Source organism: Catharus ustulatus, chromosome 6 (genome assembly GCF_009819885.2).
Source record: "Catharus ustulatus isolate bCatUst1 chromosome 6, bCatUst1.pri.v2, whole genome shotgun sequence".
NCBI classification, from domain to species: Eukaryota; Metazoa; Chordata; class Aves; order Passeriformes; family Turdidae; genus Catharus; species Catharus ustulatus.
In genome coordinates this window covers 49845972-49864856 of record NC_046226.1, presented here as the reverse complement: position 1 = coordinate 49864856, position 18885 = coordinate 49845972, and the positions used below count along the sequence as shown (strand labels likewise).

At 36.7% G+C, this 18885-nt stretch overlaps 1 protein-coding gene across 1 annotated transcript in view; it reads left to right on the top strand.

The window, feature by feature from the left end:
* The window catches only part of OTOG (otogelin), an 88062-nt gene that overhangs the window by 17352 nt on the left and 51825 nt on the right, over positions 1–18885 (top strand). The window contains exons 13-20 of the mRNA XM_033063836.1: positions 3535–3667; positions 4614–4791; positions 6573–6697; positions 7608–7820; positions 9345–9510; positions 10018–10092; positions 12501–12544; positions 13019–13172. Of these exons, the coding sequence (XP_032919727.1) occupies positions 3535–3667; positions 4614–4791; positions 6573–6697; positions 7608–7820; positions 9345–9510; positions 10018–10092; positions 12501–12544; positions 13019–13172 (1088 nt within the window). The remainder of the gene's footprint in view (positions 1–3534; positions 3668–4613; positions 4792–6572; positions 6698–7607; positions 7821–9344; positions 9511–10017; positions 10093–12500; positions 12545–13018; positions 13173–18885) is intronic.

Genomic DNA, 18885 nt, shown 5'->3' with positions numbered 1-18885 from the left:
CATTCCCTTGTGTTAGGAACAATTCTCTCTGTGTACAAAACAGAATTGTGCTCTTTGGTTTAGTTGTTGTGGTTAATTTTTGTTGAGGAAAGTGATAACCAAACTAATTGGATTTCTGCAGCATTGGTGAGTCTGCAAAGTGCCTTGCAGTAACTCTTGCATTCTTCTTCAGCCTGACTTAGTGACTTTGCTTAATGTGTCTGTGTCCAGGTGGTTTGTAGGTGAAAAAAACCAGATTATCTTGGCTTCTACTGCATGTTTGGCTTCATACTTCACCTAGCCTTTAACAAAGGTAACCTGATCAGTCCCTAACAAAGGTGGTCTGATCAGTCCCTAACAGGTATAGATTTTACAGAGGTCTGAGTAAAGCATTCTGGATGTTAACAATCAGGTGGGTAATCAGAGGATTATGGGATATGTCCCAGGGCTACGTCCTGCTAATTTAATTATCAGTGTACAAGTGGTAAGAGGGTAGTGAGAACAGTTTTTGTAGTATAATGCAAGAATGTGGGGCTTCAGTGCAGCTATTGAAGTGTCTAATTATCAACCAGCTGGTGCCACTTGGCAGAAGAACTACTTTTCAGTTCCCTAGGCACCCTCCATTATCTTTTTTTCCCATTTATTAAAATTAATGAATTGAAATGGGAAGCTAAAAGATTTGTAATGTGGAATCTCATATTTCTTGATGGTTTGAGATTTTATGTGCTTCTTTAAAAAAGCCTTATCACTCCCATCTCATTCAAGCAGACTAGAAAATGTGGAAAGAAAATACCTGGGGAGATTTTAGCTTTCTGAATCACAAAGAATCCAGTCATCCTGAGCCTTAGAGTTGGTGACATAAACAGTCATCAGGCAACAAGTTATTTCAAAACGATGTGAAATTTTGTTTAAGCACTTTCTGGAAGGAGAATCAGTCAAGTGATCAGCACAGCTTAACCTTATCTGAGTTTCAGGTGACAACCTCACTGGCTTTGTAGTTTGTATGATGAGAAGGTCTTCTGAATATAGATTTTTTTTTTTTTTAAGTATCTAATGAGAGAAATGGCCATTCCTGTGAATACACCTGCCAAAAGCTGGCAGGGACAGTGCTGTGAAAGAAACAGTCTATTGGAACAGAGAACAATTGTCAGGCAGAATTTCTCCTTCAGTTTAAGCCTGAAGGAATAATAAAGCTTTTGTTGACGCTGTGTGGTAATGTATATAGTATGTAGGGTTTTTTCTTGGTTCTCTTTTGCTCTTCAGGCCACCTGCTCTTCTTTTATTCAGCTTTTTAAGAGGCAGATGACTGTCTTCACTGTCACTCCACGAGAGCTGGTTGAGCTGGTGGAATATCTCCAGTTATTTTTATAATTCCTTATTTTCAAGTTTCATTTTATCACTTCATCTGCTGGTGGCATTATTACCTAGAGACAGGGAAATTCTGCATATAGTTTTTAATCTTGACACACCACTGTGTGTACTTGCATCCAGGGCATTTAATGAGCTGACTGATGTGCTCTGCTGCTAGTTCAGCATCTGTCAGAGCCACATGGTAATGTCCAGAGATCCTTGCAGCTCTAGGAATGGTTTTCAACAAGCAGGACAACATTTGCCCTGTATTAGACAAGTCCCAGTGAAAGTCAGAGAAAGCTGAATAAAAGTGTAAATCTTTGAGCTGAACATTCCCATCTCTTCATACTGTAAATGGTGCTATTCACTGTATAATTCTGATGTTTGTGCAACTGTCCAAAATTATCTTGTCTATATCTTCTTCAGTGCCTCTTTCAGCACTGAAGATGCCTAAAACTTTACTGTTTCATCATTAGTCATGCCTTCATTGGAGGTTGAATAATGCAGTCTCCAGCATGTCTGGTAGTTATTCCTTGGTTGCAGCACAGTTCCAGATCCAATCGGTGTGGAATATTCTGCAGGGAGACCCAGACTGCTCTTTGACCAAGTGATTTCAGACATGTCTCTGTATGTTCTGGTACATAAGACTGCTTTGAATTTGTGCTCAAAATGGTGTTGGTAAGAGACGTTTCTGTGGCATCATGGAGACATCAAAGAATCATAATCGAGATGAGAGTAAAATCAAACAGTGTGACAAGAGTGGACCCAATTTTTGGCATTGTTCTGGAATAGCTGTTAAATGGGTACAAGGTCTTTCAGTGCAGGAGGCTGAACAGAAGAAAGAGGAGTTGGGTACTTCCCCCTTTTGTCTGCAGATGGCAGAGAATGGACAGTCTCTTACCTTTATCCAGACAGTTTAAATAAATTGGTGTCTCAAGCTACAGTAAAGAGATTTCAGTGTAGTATGGAGTGTCAGAAAACTAATTTTCTTCTAGATCAATGAAAGAGTAAAATGTAGACTGGGATTCTTATGTCTTTTATCATGTGGCATGGTCAGTACTGACATGGGGAAGTTCAAGTCATCTCTTGATCCACCTCTGTGCCTGATTCTCTTTGATAGAACATTTATCTTTTTAAAGAATTAAATAGTGATCAAATTCAGCCTATTAAGATTCAGCCTATTAAGAAAAATCTGTTAATCTACTGTAATTAATAGACATTCTTTAACAAGCATTCTTTCCATATTGACATTGGAAGCTCAAGTACCTGTAGTTACTCTGGAAAGTGGGAGTCCTGTCCTGAAAATTTTGATTGTAACTGATTTCTGTTAATTAGTGCTGACTTGTTTCCATGTTACTTAATACAGATGTATTTGTTGTAGAATTTCAGTTAATTAGCTGCTGTTGGTGCTGTTGACAGTTAAGTTTGTCTGAAGAGTCTGACGTAAAAAAAGTAAATAGGATTGGTCTAGGATTTTATTTTTTAAGGTGGTTTCATCCAGACTGCAGTGCAGTGTCCCTATTCATGTTTTTTCCTATATGACATTTTGACTTGGAGAAATGAAATGCAAATGAGAATAAGCAATGGGAGCAGCAAGAAGCAAGCTGGGTCAGTTGGATGTTGTGATATTGCATGCTGTCATGATGCTGTCTTTCTTATATCAATATTCATCCACAGAACTTATGAACATGCTCTACTCTACAGCTCCCCTCAGTAATAATGAACTTAAGTGCTGTTTTAAATAATGATTCACAAGATGCTTCTGTCTTTCAATAATGTTTGCCTTTAAAAGTTTTATGTCTTAAAGTATGCTTTAAAAGAGCCTGGGATATCAGAACACATTAAAGTACAGATCTGGAGCTTGGTGCACTGCTCTGTAGATAATGCAGCATTGTTAATGAGCATCAGCTCAGTCTCGGTGGGTCTTTAATCGGGACATCTCATCAATTGTGTGTCTTGGTACTGAGCTATGTGAGAATTGTTTAGATTTCTCTTTGCAAATCCCACTTCTGCACTGTATTTCTGTAGCAGGTTAGTTTAACTATTTAACATCCATGGGAAGTAATTAAAAATGCTGATTTTTCTTACTTCGCTGTAAAGCTGCATGTTTCATTAAGTGCACTCTGCTAAGAGGCAGAGCATATCTTAAAATTGTCAATCCCTATTAAGTGTAACTTCTCTTGTTTGCTTTGCTCTGACTTGCAGAACCAGGATGGATCGTGTATCCAATCTGTCAGCCTTATTCTTAAGCAGGACCCCAAGAGACAAGTGACTCTGACTCATTCAGGAGATGTTTTGATCTATGACCAGTACAAAATTAACCTGCCTTATGCAGATGGTAAGGAATAATCCATAAGCATATAACTCTTATCATAGAACATTAGTGCAGTATTTCAGTGACATTTGTGCAATGACAATTGACACTTGTGATAGTGTCAGTATTGCTAAATACTGAAATTTAAAAGCATGTTTTACTGCCAGTATTATTTCCTATTAAATGCTTCACAAATTAACTTTTGGTGTACTTTTTACATTAATGGTAGGAGTTGTGCAGTAGCTGCATTAGGCTATTTGTCTCTTACATTAAGATTTCGTTTATTTTGACAAGTCCAAATGTCATCCCTCACATTTTCAAGGTTTTTTTAGTTCTTGTCTGAGGGGAAATTCCTCTGACTCGTGAATTGGATAATTTCTTCTTCCATTTTTGTGAATTTAAGCAGAAAGAACCCTACTGCCCATTAGAGATGAGCTACATATTTTCAGACAAAAAAATTATTTTGTTTCTTTTTGCTCTCAGTTTTTAAGATGTCTGGAACTCTGCATAGGAATATATGACTGAGATTTAGTGTTATCTTTAATGAGAGTTTTATTTGCAAATCATTAGTACATTTGATGTCTGCAAGGCTTTGGCTCTTTGAAAATTTCACCAAAAACTTTTTAATATTGGAATCATGTTCTTCACTTTAGGATTAGTTTGTATATAAAAAGTGGTCTGCAATGTTTTTATCTTTGCACTGCTTTAATTTAATTTACCTTTGTGGTATTGCAGTGAGCTCACAATGCATTTTCAAGATGTGTGGTGAGCCTCACAGGTTTTTTGTTTTGTTCTTAAAGTTTGAATCAGCATAACTTTTCATGACAAATCAATGTTTAGAGGAAAATAGGACCTTAATGGGGAAAAAACTTACAAAGAAGTGATTTAAACCAACACCAGTGAAATGACAAGGAACAAAATTTCAAACAAGTTCCCTTTGCCTTTCAACAATTTGTTTTTTCCTCCCCAGATTTATTTGAAATAAGGAAACTCTCCTCTGTATTTCTGCAAGTGAAGACACAGATGGGATTGCAGATCCTCTACGACAGAGAAGGACTGAGGCTTTACCTGCAGGTGGATGAACGGTGGAAGGATGACACTGTGGGCCTTTGTGGAACCTTCAATGGAAACACAGAGGATGATTTTCTGTATGCAGAGCTCAAGATTTCTATCTGCCTATATATGGGTATCTAGTTAGAGTGGTAGATCAAGGGTGTACTGAAGCTGAAAGGATAGATACCAAGAATAATTTAGTTTGAAGTTTCTCATTAGTGAGATAGATAGTAGCGTTCAGTTTGCTAACAGAAAATCTGTAGCTTCAGCTACAAGATATCAAGCCAGGTTTTGCTCAGAGTATTTCAATGTAAAACTCTTGTGAAATATATATGGTGAAATATATCTTGTGAATTATATATGGTGCACAAGGGCTATTTTACCAGGAAAATGTTGTCTAAAATACAGAGTGGCCTATATAAGGAGCTCTCTGCCTCTCTGAAGACTCTCTCTTTTCCATCTCTATTTTCTCCTGCAAGCTGTAATCTACTGTCTCTGACAGAGCCTCCATTGTCCAGTGCCTGCAGACCAGCAGCAGGAACTGGCTGCTGCCTGAACTTCTCTTCCTTGTGGTGCAGGGAGAGGTGGGCAGAGCTGCCCAAGCACCATAATCAAAGCTGCTGCTTGCCCAGTTTCTTTGCAATGTATGTCTCACAGACAATAAGGAACGAATTGGCTTCCAGTGGATTAGAGTAGCCTAATGGGGCTGGGAGAAGAACACAAATTTAGGACACAACAGGATTAAAAAATGAAATAATAGAGGAAGGTTATGCTCTCAGAAGAGCTGGAGTTTTTCTAACTCAAAAGTAACTGAAAAATGGAAAAACTTACTATTATAGTTCCCTTTAAAAAGACAGATACATAAATATACCAGTCAAACTTTGAACAGTTTCTATGTTACAGATTAAGAAGCATTATCAGACTATTATTTATGATGAGACTAGGAAATACATAGCATCTCAGTGAAGAGATTATTTATGTAAAACTACTTAAAATATTTCTCTAATTGTCAGTAGTTTTGCAGTGTATTTTTGACAACAGTCTTTGGATTGCTGTCACACAAATAAGAAACTGTCCAATAGTTGATATTAGTAAAAAAAGTTCTTAAACCTGGGCTCTTACAAATTATGCTGGGACATGACAGGCTGTGGTGTCAAGGCATCTGGATATGTACACCAACACCTGCTGCACAGCAGATTTGGGAGACTTGCCATAGGCAGTGGTGTCTTGTACAACACCTTCACTCCCAGCTGCTTTACCAGGGGCAATACTCCTGATTGTGTGTCTAATGCAGTCTTTTCCCTCAAGTATAACACCATATTTAAATGCACAGTTCTTACCATTCTCTCTGTACAGCATTTCTGTGCCTTGGTTATTTTGATAAAAATCTGTATTGTTCAGCTTCTATTACCTAGGCCTCATAGGTATCTGTTCAGTTGCTTTTGCAGTTATATTTCTGGAGACTTCAGTTTTTCTTTTTCCTGCAAGGAGTAAAGAGCCTAGGAAGTCAGCAGCAGACAGGAAAGTATAGGTAGAGGAGAGGTTAAAAATGGATTGGATATCACTAAGGATCCAAAAGGACAAATAAGGGAGTTCAAGCTATCTGGACAGTGATTCTCCCTGCTCTCTTATAAAAATGGAGTTTGGTCTGTTTTGATATTTCCTTCCTTAGGTCTCTAGAGGACATAATATTTTTTTTTTTTTAATGGGCCTCTATTAAAAAAAAAAAGAGTTCTGAAACTTTTGATTACAGTTTTATGAGCAAGTGAATGAGAATATGGAATAGTGAATGAAGAGCTTGTATCAGAGGGTGTAAGAACTGAGACCATCCTGCAAATCCACCTTTTCTGACTGACTGACTTCTGTTTTGTACAAGATCTCCAGTTGGAGTCACAGAAAGCACTCCAGAGCTGTTTGGAAACACGTGGAAAACTTCATCGGCGTGTGTCCATGTGCACGACAGCTCACAGGTGGATCCGTGTGACGTTCATCTGCAGGCAGGTGGGCACTGGGGGCAAATCCTCACTGACAAATGCATTTCCACTCAGTACTTCTCTGCCCATTTCCCTAATTGGATCAGCTACAGTAATAACCAGTCCTACCCATTGAAGAAGTTACTTACTTAGGGGTAGTGTAGAGGCAGCAATTCCTTAAAAAAATCACATTGTGTTGTTTGAGGATTTAGTAATAGTTGCAGAGGTGTTTGAAATACGTAATTTTTATTTCTGGTTTGCAGTTACATTGTTAAGTTAGACATACATCAGAGTTTGGTAGGTTGTCTTGTATTGGTGATGCTGCTAGTTGAGATGGGGACTAAAAAATTATTGCAGTATTCATTTTTGAGAATGCTAGGAAAAACTAAATACTTTATTTAATTTCTGCTATGGAAGAGAATGAGTAGGAGAAAGATGCTTACACACTGCCAGCCTATAGATTTTTCAGAAAAAGTCCAGTTGGGATTATATGCGAGTGGCTGATGCTTTGAGGACCAGAGATGGTCACTAAGTCATCCTTTCATAGTGATTAACTTTGTAGATCATCAGTTATATCTATTTCACAATTCCTACCACTTTTTGTATTGGACATCAAATGATTGTAAAAATTTAGAGGTAGAATATTAAGGTTTTCCCTGTAATTTCAGCAGTGCTAGGGAATTGTCATGTCTCCTGCTACAACATCACCTGTCTTTTGAATATTTACACAATGTGCAGTGCTAAAAAGCTGCTTTCTTAGTAACAGATTAGGACATGAATTTTAGTCCTTCTGTACAGTGTATGGATATCAAAGATAAAAATATTTATGTGGCAATAGTATATAACCATGATTGTTTGCATTGTATAGAAGACACTTTTTGTTCCAAGTCTTTTTAAACTCCCTCACTGAAACAGTTTTCAATCTGTTATTTGTGTAGCCTCTTACGCAGCAGAAGCTTGTAGCATCCTTACCAGAGATCTTTTTGCTCCATGCTACCCCTATTTGAGTCCTGTTCCCTATTTTGAGCAGTGCAGAAGAGACACTTGCAAATGTGGACAGACTTGTTTTTGCTCTGCTCTGGCTCATTACGCTCATCATTGCCGCAGGTTTGGAGTTGTAATAGATTTCAGAGGAGCTGTCCCAGACTGTGGTGAGTTCTCTTTCACTTCTAGACTTAAATAGTTACTGCCTGAGGACTTTAGACACAGTCAGAAAGTGAAATTAAATCAATACAATCTTTTAAATGAGAAAAAGATTAATTTTAGTGTGACCTTTCGTGCACAAGAATTTTCTGTCAAGACAGAATTCGTACCAGTGTTGTTAGAGGATTTTTCCTATATAGTTTACTTTCTGTAGTTCTTGGACTTATGAAACGTGAAAAATATTTAAGTATTTGGAGGGCTTCAAATGTATACAGAATTCAAAATGTCTGTCCTTAATATATGGCATTGGATATCTCATACCATATAGATATTATTCATGAACTGCATAAATAGATATATTTATCTTGTACATGCTAGGTTTAATCTAATTCTTTAAACGAACAAGATGAAGAATGATAGTATTTAGGAGTTGTAGTTGGATTACTGCTGACTTCTGCTGTCTGACAATCTCTTGGCTTATTCTCTTACTGTCAGTGACACTGAGATCCAAAGTGCTGAAGCAAGTGTTGAAACTTGGTATTGTTATTTAGTTTAAAATTAATAGAATAATATAGAATATATGTATCTTTATATACAAAGGTGACACATCTTACCTACTCCATAAAACCTCACAAGCAAAGGATACTGTTAAATTCTTTATTTTATATAGATTTTTAGTGATGCAAAAGATACTGACAGGACATGTTTGGCTCTCACATACATTTAAAAAAAATAGAATTGGAAACCCTATCGAACAACCTGAAACTGGCACCTCTCATGTAGGTCTGTTTTTATTAACAAGTCTGAGAATCTTTTCTAAGGAGTGTTCAAGAACGTAACATTTAGCAGTTGTCATTGCATCATGTAATTATCCATGTTGCAATGCATGGTAAAGAGGATTAAGATGGTCCGGCTTAAACATCTCAAGGTGGAGTATCTGCATGTATATCTGACAATGCTACCTTGTTTTCATTTATTATGCCATGAATGGTTGTGTCCACTTATGAATCATTCAAGCCATTTGATTTTTATTTTGCTTCTCTGGAAACAAGTACAGTTTAAAAAAGTGCTTGTAGCATTTAAAATATGTGAATCTGTTAGTATTTCAAGTGCTTCAGTCTTTTTTTTTTAATAGAACTTTGTAATATATATATATAAGAAAATTTAACATGGTGTTGTGCAACATCTGAGAAGTACATGTGTTTTATTTAAAGCTTTTAAATTTTTTTTAAGGTGCTGTGCATTTCCAAAAACCCATGCACAAGTGCCAAGTATGTTCAGAGTTAGAGGCAAAAAGGCTTCAGCTGTTTGGTTTCCACAGAGTAAATCTGGATTAACTGCAGACTCATTGCACTTGTTATTACCATGGATTTACGTCTGTGTAGTTTACACAGCATAGTGCCAGGATAGCAATTTTAGTGGAATTTAATGTGATTGGGAAGGAAAGAATGGAGAGATGTTTATCAGAAAACTGTTGGGAGGTGCTTGAGTCTCTTGCAGTGTAATTTGAGAGATTTGTTTCGTTTGGACAGCTCTTTCATGTGAAGACACAAAGGAGTACAGTACTTGTGTATCTACCTGTGGCAGAACCTGCCAAGCCCTGTCTGTGCCAGAGACATGCAGCAGTGATTGTGTTGAAGGCTGTGCTTGTCCCCCTGGAATGTATTTGGATACCAAGACTGAGCGATGCGTGCAGAGGTGGGTGAAGTTGCAACTCTGCTAGTCACACCTGCTGTTTGAGACCACCACATTTGCAAGTCAGAGAGGAAAGCTAATTCAATTATACCCTTGTAGATGCTATGCCTCTGTGAACTTGACAAGGTCTCTCAGAATTATACACAACTGATGTCTGTGTTGATCAAAAATAGATTTTCTATAACATGGACACTCACCCAACATCATCTGCTCTGGTTGTTACATACTGTCTGGTTTTTGGCATGTAAGAGATACAAAACATAAGCTTCCATTTTCCTACTGATTTTGGTTTTCCTACTGAAATGTGCTTGAGTTGTACAGCAGTGTTGAGATCAATTTCTTGTGTTTAAAAGAATAAGCCCTGAACAACCACAAAACCACCCCCTAACCAAAAAAACCTCACCAAAACCAACAAAGCAACTGAAATTTGAACAGCAATTAAGTCAATGGGAATTTTATCTTCTTTTTTCAGTTTGGGTTAATCAGTTACCTGGTTTTCCTCTATTCCAGAAATGAATGCCCATGTTATTTTCAAGGAATTGATTATCCCCCTGGAGAACATGTCATGACATCTTTAGGCAAATGGTAAGATACAAAATTGTTTTCACATAAATAAATGGTGTCACTTTAAGAACTCTATCAAATAATTTTGGCTTGTTTGTTGGGTTTTTTCTTGTTTTAGTGATTTTTTAAAAAAAATAAACCCTACAGAATAAACCTGCATCAATTTTCTGTTTGACCAAGGTCCTTTAGAACTTTGGCTTTTCAGCTGCTGTGCTTGGTGTAGCAATATATTGAAGTTCAAAACAGAAAAGCCACAATAATTTCTTAAATCCATACTAATGTGGACAGCTCCAGAAAAGCACAGACTGTCCATAGGTCTTCATTGCTCTTCTCCATCCCTTTACCAGATTCTAAATCCATTTATGAAGAATTATTAAGAATCTGTCTTTCTCTAGTATAGAATCATTGTAAAAGAGCAGTGTGGCTTTTATCAACTAAGAAACAACACAAAAAACTGTCAACTGCAGCCAGTGGTAAATAAGCATCTGTTATTGTTCCTTACATTTGGCATTTGTTCTTGTCCTCTTGCTCTTCCATTTGCATCACTGCAGTCATGACATTAGAGAAGGAAGCTTGTTAGATAATCCTGGCTCCTGCCAGATGTGTCCTTTTCCACAGTTATTTCTGTCTGGAGAAGGTTAAGTAATGTGGACAAGTTCTGTAAATAACAAGCTTTCAGAAATACCATCTGAGCTGTCACTGCCTGTACCAGTTGTTGCAGCACTTAATTAAAAGCAGAGCAGACCAAATTGTGTGTGATAGATCAGTGTCGTCCTTTATTTTGTTACAAAGGCCACGTCAGAAATTGATGTTGTCAGACTCCTGTTGCAATGGGGGCACTTAGTAAGCACACACAAACTTTGTCGCTGGTATCACAGCCCATAAATACTGATTATTGTAAATCAGTGTATTGCTCATCAAGTTAGCTAATTTTTCAACCTTAGGGCAATTCCCTAAGTGTGCAATTATGTGTATGGGGCCCTGCAGAGGATGGTGCCCTGTTGCCTGCCCTCCCAAGGTGTTTTTGTCTACAAAACGTGCCAAACAGCCCTGGCAGTCAAGAGAAGGGGCTTCCCCTGGTAAATCATCAATCCTCCTCCTCAAAGGACTGGTTCAGCTAATGTTGCTGACCCACGTGGTGGATATATGGTTGAATGCTGTTCATGTGATTCTCCAGAAATGTAGTTTTTATAAAAGTGATGTAGACAAAAAATCCTTTGTATGTTGATTTCAGTGGAATTTTTTGGGATCTTGCAGCTTATGTTTCTTAATAAAATTGAAATCTATTGGATGATAACTTACTAGGATCTTAGCTAGAATTAGAAATCTGTGTCTCTCTTTAGTAATGATTTTTACTTGAGGTGTTTATATACAGATCTGTTGAGAGGAAAGGCTTTCAAGTGTAGAGGTACAGACTGCCAGCTCCTGTGAATTGCCTTGTGCTAAGTAATTTGTTAGAAATCATGTAGGAATACATGTGTGGATGAACTGGAAAAAATACTATGTGATGATCTTTTTTCTGTTACTTTCTATTAGAAACAATTACGTTCTCCCCATCCTTTATTCCTCTCAATTGCTTCATCTTTGGAACTTCCCATTTTCTAACTGGAATTTCTTCTCTATGGAATAGCTTTTCTGCTCTGTTGCTTTCAACCAGCTCTTTAAAACATTCATTGATGTTATATCATCCTTTGAGTTGCCTTGCTCAGTTCTTTTTGGTGCTCCTTTTCCTCTTGTCTGAGTGATACTGTGCATTCCTTGAGCACTTTCCCTGCAGGCCTTTGGGGTCCATACACAACTCCAAATGTGTTCACAGGAAGGCTGCAGCACATACAGAAATTGTTTCTGGATCAATTATGAATCTGCTGACCAGCCATAGGAGTCCTGGCGATGCTTTAGCCATGGCAAAAGGGGAAAACTAGTGCTGAATTTCATGGCCTCAGGTTCTCTAGTGAAGACCAGAACCTGAAATTCAGCCAGCACTGCTACAGTTTTCCTCGACAATGAGTTGCAATAGGAGCTGCTACCATTTTAGAAAGTACTGGACTGTTTTGGCTCAAATTAGAAAGGAGCAGACAGTGTTTGGTTTCCCAGTGCTTCCCTGCATACAGTGTCTTGTTAGGTTGAGTTTTATGCAGTCTTTAATTGTTTCATGCAGGGGAAATGTTTTGGTGAGTGGTATGGGGGTATATTCCTGTATGGATTTTTTTGGTCAGCCTATGCATTTTAACTCATGATGAGTTAAAGCAAGAGTTTGAAGTTTAATGTTCTTCATGTGTTAAGGCAATGCACACTTAATCCACGGTTAAATGTTCAGTGCAAACTTTTATAAAATTATTTTTCATTGACTTATTCTGCATTATTAAATAGAATATATTAATATTTTAGATCTTCCTGGTTCAGTACATCTTTGTGTATTTCTATTGCAGCCATTGCAGGGATGGTGTAATGAACTGTGATAACAACATAATAGGTGAGTGAACAGAGAGGGAAAAGACACTTTGGGTTCAGAGAATGCATTTCCTCCAGCCTCTGTGGAACCCCTTGTCTGAACTAGAAGATAGTGGAATGTGTACAAATTAGTTTCTGGGAGGGGATCTATAATTACATATTTGTGTGTTTGAATGTAATACTCCTGTTTGTGCCAGCCTAACTGTTCAAAATGCTGCTAAATCTGAACAAATTTTTCCCCTCAGTACTTTAAAATAGTAATTTTTTTTGGATTGCTGATACAGATAAGCTTAGCTGCATGATAAACTGTAGGGCAAACAAAGCTAGTTTTGCCCCAGATAATATGACGAGAGGCAGCTGAATGCTACTACTATTACTGGCATGTTACTAGTATTGCTGGATGTTGTAATTTGTGTTACAAATCCTTACTGCACACATTTACAGAATACAAAATTCCAGTTATGAAGACTAAATCATTTGTCAATTTTTACCCCAGCACACAGCTGCCCAGTTGGCCAGATCTACATTAACTGCAGTAATCCACGAGTGGATCCTGAGCTCAGCAGAGAAAGGACTTGTGAGAACCAGCTGCTAAACCTCACTTTCTCAGCACACCTTCCTTGTGTCTCAGGCTGTGTCTGCCCACCAGGGTGAGTACAGACAGATTTGCCTCTTTTGGTGCACAAACAGGATTGATTGATTTTACTTGGACAATTTGGGATCCCAAGGGCTGAGCATCAAACTTGTTAAGGCTTACCCCACAATACTAGCTGTAAAAGTCATAATAAATGCCAAATCAAGTGGAGTTAAATACTTCATAATAATATGATTAAAAACCCAAGAATATTGAAATGGCACTGAAATAATTTTATTCAGTCTGTGTGTTACAGCAGAATTGTGTTTATCTTATTTTTTTCAAATATCTAACCTCGTATTTCAATATTTGGCTGAGGGAGACAAGTCTATTTATTCATAGGCATAATTTTCAGTATTTTTTCCCTCAAAAGCATCTCTGAAGTCTTGGTTTATGCTGAAAATGTAGAGATTAGCTGTTGTGGAATCAAGCACTGTATTTTTGAGAGAATTTTGATTATAAAATAAAAATATCATGTTATAAGTTATGCTAATCTTGATAGAATTTAGTTTCTTAAGCACTGCAATTTTCTGTTGTTCTGACTCTGAAATAATTCGAACTGTTGCAATAGCTCAGTTATGTATGTGCGCTTGTACTGAGTTGTGTAGATATTTTTATCTCATCATAAAATACTGCTACTCAGAATTTTGGGATTTTACTTTAATACTCAAAAATATGAAATGTGAGGTGGCTCATATGAAATGGAACCTGTAATTAGTGGAACTCACAGTATGGTACCATGTTAAAAAGTGCAGTGCTAAGGTAGACTCTGAAATTAACTGGAGGCAGATATTTTCAGAATTGCAAGAATTCACCCTCTTGGGCCAGGCTGACATCAAAGCTACCTCCAGCAGCACTGTATGGCTGGCAAACCAGATCATATAAAATTTTTATTCTCTGCTATTTTGCTGTCCGTAACCTCTGAGCTTGTGACATGTACTGCTTCCTGGTGTAATTAAGGTCTAGAATGTAACCAATTAAACTTTTTTTATTTTAGCATTGGAAGACTCAGTATCAAGTGTCAGTGATCCCAAAACTCTGATAATACATTTTTGTGGTTGCAAGAGTCAAAGTGCTACAATTTCCTAGGGACAAAAATACAAAATTAAGATTTGTCTTAATTGGAACTTTGGCAAACTGAATTCTTTGCCACAGTATATTGCCTTTAGAGATGCTAACACAAAACATTTAGTTTTGTTTTGTTGGCTTTTTGTTTGTTTGGGGATTGTATTTTGTTTGTTTGTTTGTTTTGGGGGGTTTTTTTTGGTTTTTTTTTTAAGGATATTGAATGGCACAGGCTTTTTGTGCTTAAGGATTTTACCCTCAGTGCTGCTTAAGGCAGAACTAGGAAAGTGTTAAAAGCCCAGGTTTGAATTAGGGATATCAGTCTGTACTGATGAAGTAGAAATTAATGTCACTTACAAACTTGTCAAAGCTGATGTCTTTGAAATATTCAGCTCTAGTGATCCTGTATTGCTTGCATATTTGTTTGTATCTGAGGTTGCTTTAGGAAAAAATAAGATGATCCTAAAGGTTTTTTGGTGTGCTTTTGGGAAAGTGAGAGACTTATGCCATGTATTAACTATGCAGGTTTTTTATTTTGATTATCAATCTTAATTATTTAGGAATTTTAGTAAGAGATGCTTTTGATAGAAGCTGGATAGAAGTTGGATATGGAGAGCCCTAATGTTTTAAGTCAGTCACCGAATTCACACTACAATAATTCATGCTGCAGATTGAGCAACTTGGAGTCAGAGCCAATACAGCGCAGTAATGAAAAAATTTTAATGAAGTTTTTGGAAGAGAAAAATGGGTAAAATAGCATCATCTTTATACAATACCTCATCCTGTGTTCATGTCATTACAGGCAGTGCAGGATTCAAATGCACTGTGAATTTATGCACCTTTGAAATCCCTTTTCTAGGCCATCAGTTCTGACTGGTGAAATGGAAAACTGAGGTGACATTGTCCACTTTAAAAGGGTAAAACAGCCATGGAATTTCTTTGATCTTAACATTACCTGAAATAATAAGTTTCATTCCTTTATTCGTGCTTTTGTACCTGTTTGAGATCTTGCATCAGTTTCTTGATTCATTACATGTAAACTAAGCTGACTTAAGTAGCAATGAAATCAGTTTAATGTGGTTGATTAGTTGATTTAGGTCAAATAACTTAAAGTGAGTGAAGTAAAGTGAATACGTCACAACATAAAAGCCTGTTTAGGAAGCCACATTTTTTTTTCAGGAGGAAGGACATTTCAGATCTGTTTAGTGGGGTGATTATTCCTCAGTGATAACCTGAGAGGTACTCAACAAAAAACGCTTTTCAGAGAAGTTAAGATTTCAAGGGGACAATTTTTTTTTTTTTTTTACAGTCTATTTTTCTAGTATCTGGAATCTGAAATATTCTTTCAAATACTTCCCTATTTTGCTAGCATTCCTTCTTTTTTTTTTCTGTGCTTACCATGGAGCTGTGCTTCATTTGTTTTCCTCTGCACTGAGTAAATCAGACGCAAGTAACCAGGCTTAAGTAAATGTCTAAATTTACAGGAGATCATTCTGACGGGTTACAGTTTTTAAGGTATGAAAACTGATGATGTACTTTCTGTCTGTTTTAGAAGCTATTAAAATCAAACATTAATTTTCCTGTAACTCACGTTCTAATGTTGATTCATCCTGCTTTGCCTGACATATTAAGTAATTTTTAAGACTTTATTTCTGTTTTTTCTTACTGGTTTTCATCTGTCACCATTTAAAGTGAAATGTTCTATATTTATATGTTGCATTTCAAAAAAAAAAGTAATACTCTCTTGGTGCATATTTTTTCAAGTACAGTATTTGAATTATATGTTCTGCTTCTGGGTTTCTAGGAATCAAGTTATTTTTCCTCCTTAACTATACCAAATGTGCATGATTTGACATGAAGACAGGATCCTTAATCAGACTGCAGGGAAAAGACAGAGTAAAGGAGAAGGAGGGGAATAAACAGTAGTGTCTTTTTACATTTCTGGATGCTATGTGACATGTTTGCTCCAAAGGGACATTTGCTGGTTTGTGCCTGTCCTATTCCATTGGTTTTCCATGGTTTCTGGTCAGACCAGTGATGATCTCCAGAACAGCTTCTGTTCATTGTTGCTCACAGCCTACTCTTGGTGTTGCTGTCAAGAAAAGCAGTCACTTTCCTGAAGCAGATATTTGTGTTTTCTCACTTCCCCCATTGGCAGGATTTTATCCTTTGACTGCGGCATGGGCTGGATTTAACTGATCTATACTTTATAAGGTGTACAGCATACAATTTGTGCTGTATTTGCAATATATATAGTTTTGTGGGGGAATTATAATGGTTGGAGTTAATTAGCTCAGAGGTGTTTTTCAACCTGAATGGTTCTATGATTCTAACAAGGGCCCTGTTAGATTTTTGAAGACAGATGCTTTCATTTGGACTGTCTCAGATTGTTTAATAACATACATCAACATTTATTTTAAATCATGTTATCCATTTGTATTTCCATTAGCTGAAAATATTTAGCTATTTTCATGTCTATGTCATAATTCCATCTTGCTGGAAAAACCAAAGCCCACCTGCCTCTATGTATGAATAATAAATACAGATGCTGAGAGTTATATCAATAGCTTGAAATGCAATTGTCCCACATGCAAATAGTAATGCTTTTTATTGCTTCTGCTACATCTGCCTATTAGATCTTAATATTTTTTCCCTTTTATGTTTTTGTTTCCTCTATAAAGCTATAATAAACCAACCATTATACAATTAACCTAGATCAATCAGTATCTGCTAACTTTCCAATGTTTTGAAATGTTAGTTTGAGAATTTTCATTATTAACTTTCTTTGAACTATAAATCGTAGCCGAACTTCTCTTCCCAATCATGCTTATAAAACTGGCTGTAATTTTCTCCTTGTTTCAGTGACTTTTTAAAATTTCCCTCCTGATGTTGGTACTGTAAGGGAATGAAAGGTCAGTTCTCAGCTGGCTGCTAGCAGTAGTTATCTGTACAACCAGGTCACATAATTTCTCACTGCCCAGCAACATCCAATACCCAGCTCAGTATTTTATTGAATGTCAGCAGACTGATCTGAAAAAGAAAGCAACACCATTCTAGAATAACTAAGAACATAGTGTGCTCCGTAATTCCAAGTATGTGCATTTATTTTTAGGGTCTGTTTGAACCTCAAGAACCCAAAGAAGCTGTACTGAAGTTTTATTTTCTCCTTGCACTATATGTTTAATTGTTTTGCAACTATGTATGTCATCTTTTTAAGCAAAATTTCTGACAAATTTTTTCTCATATACATTTACAAAAACCAAAACCAATCCTTTCTCCCACACCCTAGAGACAATTTATTACTTATGACACAGATTACTTTTAGCTCAAAAAGTTGATTCTACTAAATTTAAGGAAGTTTTACATTATTAGAATTTTTATGTCTTTGCCTCTTTTAATCTCTTACTGCTCACATAAAATAGAGGAATGAACAGTTAGTAAATTCAAAGCTGTATTATCTGTAATTGTAATGAAGTTTTGTAACTAAGGAATATCATACCAGATTTTCCTTTTAAAAATTTCTAAATTATCACTGTATCACTGTATTTCTTAAAATAAGTCTACTTAGATTAAATAAAAGCCTTGTGCTTTAAGTGTGTGTTTAGTATCATTTTCAGAAGACCTACTGCTCCTCAGTTTCAACTCAGAATTTAATGTCATTATTAGCATGAAAATGAAAACTGTTCTGTCCAAACCTGACTGTTCTGGATGGCCCTGCTGCTGCTATCAGGCTAAGTATTTTTCATCTTTTACTTTTGGTTTAGGCAGAGCTTTGGAGAGGTCTGAGATTTAGTGCTTTCCAGGCAAATAAGGTTTAATCCCCATGGGGGATACATACCCTCATGGCTATGCACTTGACATTTTCCTCAGGAAAATACCATTCTCTTACAAAGACTGCATCAATGTTCCTGTGTTTGGATGTTCCAGGAACCAGTATCTATCCACACCAGATTGCATACTGGTTTCTGTTTCTGATGGCAATAGACACAGCACGCTGAAGGAGCAGGAACTCATTTCCAAAAGAAGCATCTATTGCAGTGCCCTTTCATGACAATCCAGTTCAACCTCTTCTGCTTTGCAAACTTTCAACTTTCCTTGATATATTTTAGAGTTCTGTATTTCCTCTTGCAGTACTTACAAATCCTCTCGTTCTCCTACTTTCTAGTTCACACCAGCTGCAAATAAATATCTCATTTTTTCCTGTACTTGTATTAATTGACAATAAACTTCGCCAGTATCATTCAGGTTTCTGAGCACCTTTTCATATGACCTTCTGCTTTTCTGACTTGTTTTTAAGAAAAGAAATATTAAAGTCTATCACTTAGTTCAAAGGAAGACTTTCATTATGTTCAGAGTTACTTTCTGAAATTCTGGTGATGGTGGTAGAGCTGATTGCAGAAAGGTTTCCAATCCAGGGTGAAGCTGCAAAAGAAACTGACTCCCAGTTAAAGCATCAAAATAATTTGTTAACAGAGAAAGATGGAAGGGTATAGTGAGTAATGAAAGCCTTGCAAGCATTCTACAAAATTATTTAATATTTTGGTATAATAAACCAGGGGAAAGAGGAAGAAGAGATTTTTAAGAAGCTCCCCAAACAAAAAAGAAAAAAGTCAGTCAGAATATATTAACTCTCTCTGTCTAGACACTGAGTGAACTGTAATGAA